General features: G+C 37.8%; 1 protein-coding gene across 3 annotated transcripts in view; it reads right to left on the reverse strand.

The window, feature by feature from the left end:
• Nucleotides 1-301: 301 nt before the first annotated feature.
• LOC122093611 (RNA polymerase II subunit 5-mediating protein homolog) overlaps nt 302-2,333 on the reverse strand; it is a 39,710-nt gene continuing 37,678 nt past the window's right edge. Inside the window, exons 9-12 of one of the 3 annotated variants that reach the window (XM_042663971.1) lie at nt 1,955-2,011; nt 1,778-1,852; nt 1,624-1,681; nt 302-753 (exon numbers count right to left, since the gene is read on the reverse strand). In XM_042663971.1, the coding sequence (XP_042519905.1) occupies nt 1,634-1,681; nt 1,778-1,852; nt 1,955-2,011 (180 nt within the window). In that variant the 3' untranslated portion in view covers nt 302-753; nt 1,624-1,633. Of the gene's footprint in view, nt 754-1,319; nt 1,682-1,777; nt 1,853-1,954; nt 2,012-2,333 lie in introns of those variants that run through there. The other 2 variants (XM_042663968.1, XM_042663970.1) reach the window with 2 other exon arrangements.

Consider the following 2,333-nt stretch of genomic DNA (forward strand, 5'->3'; position numbering starts at 1 on the left):
TCAATCATTCAAAATTTTGTGACTGCCATGCAAAAGTTTCTCTTAAATTTTGAGAGATATTTTTAGATGAATGTCTAGAGGACAAGACTTGATACAATGGCAAGATCAAGGATTAAAGAATTGGTATAGACAGTTGTATTAGTCAACTAAATTTAAGATACGTATCAGAAGGTACCATATCATATCGGAGATATGCTAAGATATGCTAAAGACCAAGGATTAAAATATCGATATCGATCACCGTATTGATCGACTAAATTTAAGATACGTATCGAAAAGGTATATCGTATCGTATCGGAGATACTTTAAACCATGGATAAGATTACTCCATTGCAACTTAATGATTGTAGATTAGAGTCGAGAAACAATCTTCCACAAAGCGGGGATAGGCTCTGTATATTATGGTCCTCCCCAGAACCCGCACTAGCAGAAGAGGCTCATGCATGTTGTACATCCTTATATATATTGATTGATGAACAAAAGATGAAAATTAAATCAAAATAACCAAAATTATATCTAATGTTTGATTGCCTTTAGTTGAAGCTGATGATGTTTATGCTGAGGCAGCTCTATCAGTTCTTTCTCTGTTCATTATGAGTGGGATGCGAACAGAGAAAACTTTGACTAGTCTCTTGGTTCTCTTTAGTATGGCAATCTTGTTTCCAGCCGAGACACTCGATTTCGTTCACAACCTTTTGGACTGTGCCTTCTCCCAAGTGTGTAAAGACTGCACTGCCCCCTGCCTAAATGCCCCTACACACACACACACACATATTGGCCTCAGTTTAAACCATTGTGCACCTTAGGCACTTAGATTTTGTGAAATTTTTATATGTACTAATGCATCCTCAACCTTGACCAGTCATCCACAGAACCTGGAGTCAGCTTTCTTGCACTGGCACTGAAGGGCCACGGATCAAAGAATTGGAATTGGATCAGCCAATTCGATCCCCGATTATGGCCAATCCAGCTCGATCGATCCCCTTCCAATATCTAGGACTGACATATTATGGCCGATTCAATCCAATTAACATTCTTACCTCTTCCATACAAACCAGTACTGTCTAGTAGAAGGGACGGTCTGGGTTGGCCTCCCTAAAATATTTCAACTCTTTTGAATCCACAGCAAACCCAATATGTGTAACATGTCTGCTATCTTCTCATCTATGACATAGCCAATAGTACTCAACCTCCTAATTGGTCATCGAATCATTTCATCAGCTAAAATCAGCCCACTAACCTATCTGGTCAAAGGGTGGTTTGTTTAAATTATAAGCTTTCGAATGAGCACCACAAAGCCACAGGTAAAGAATGGTAAATGTGAAGGCCAAGTCAAGTGTCAGAAACTTTAAGCAGTTCAAGTACATGAAAGTATTTGCAGAAAATTTATCAATAATCCAAGTTAAAAATTTCCTTACATACCCAACATCCAATTTACATCGCCAGTCAATGGCACAAGAAAACGTGACTGTAACTCCCATTCTCTACTCATCAAACACCAAAGGCAGTCTAGCAATTGATATTTTAACTGGAATGGTTTCTTAAGGACTCCTAGTGCAATAAACAAGTTGTCATGCTATCAACAGTCAGGATATAACACAGTGCCAAAACATTGTAACTCACTTGATTTATGTCAGCGACCACCTTTTTGCATCTTGAATCTAGAGACTGGCTTTGAGGGCTGTAAACAAGTAGATTGAAAACCAAAATATCATGCACAGGTGAAATTAATGAATAAACAAAATAAGAAATACAATAACTGCAATATTGGCAGAACCTGTGAAGTAGTAGTTTGTCCCACAGATTTAGTTTGTAGACCATGGGTGTGCTCTACAATGGAGCCTGTAAAAGCCTGCAAATAGCAACAGAAAAAAGCATGTGAAGTCAGCATATTTGTAACACAAGTATTACTCATATGAATCCATGTGGCACAAAGATGTAGAAGAATACATGCCTTTGAACTATTAGAACCTGTTTCTGATCCATAACTAGTAGACTTATCTTCAGCAACCTGTGAAGCAAAAGACAGTAACATTTTCTGTCAATATGTATGTAGTCCCCCAAGTACCACATGAGAGAGAGTCCAAGACAATCCTTTGACAAAGAATACATATTTTAAGGAAATTGGGGATGAAAGATTCCTTTACACCCTTCAAGAAAAAGAAAATATCCTCTGAAACTACCATGAGTTATGATGCGTTATGCAAGTGAAACTATTCTGCAATTACTAACTGTCAAGATAAATTAGGTTCCCTGAGGCTTGTACTAAACTATTCTTCCTTTATTATTATTTTTTGGGGGGGGGGGTGTTGGGGGGAAAAATTCATAAAAAA

This window comes from Macadamia integrifolia, chromosome 11 (assembly GCF_013358625.1).
Source record: "Macadamia integrifolia cultivar HAES 741 chromosome 11, SCU_Mint_v3, whole genome shotgun sequence".
Lineage (NCBI taxonomy): Eukaryota > Viridiplantae > Streptophyta > Magnoliopsida > Proteales > Proteaceae > Macadamia > Macadamia integrifolia.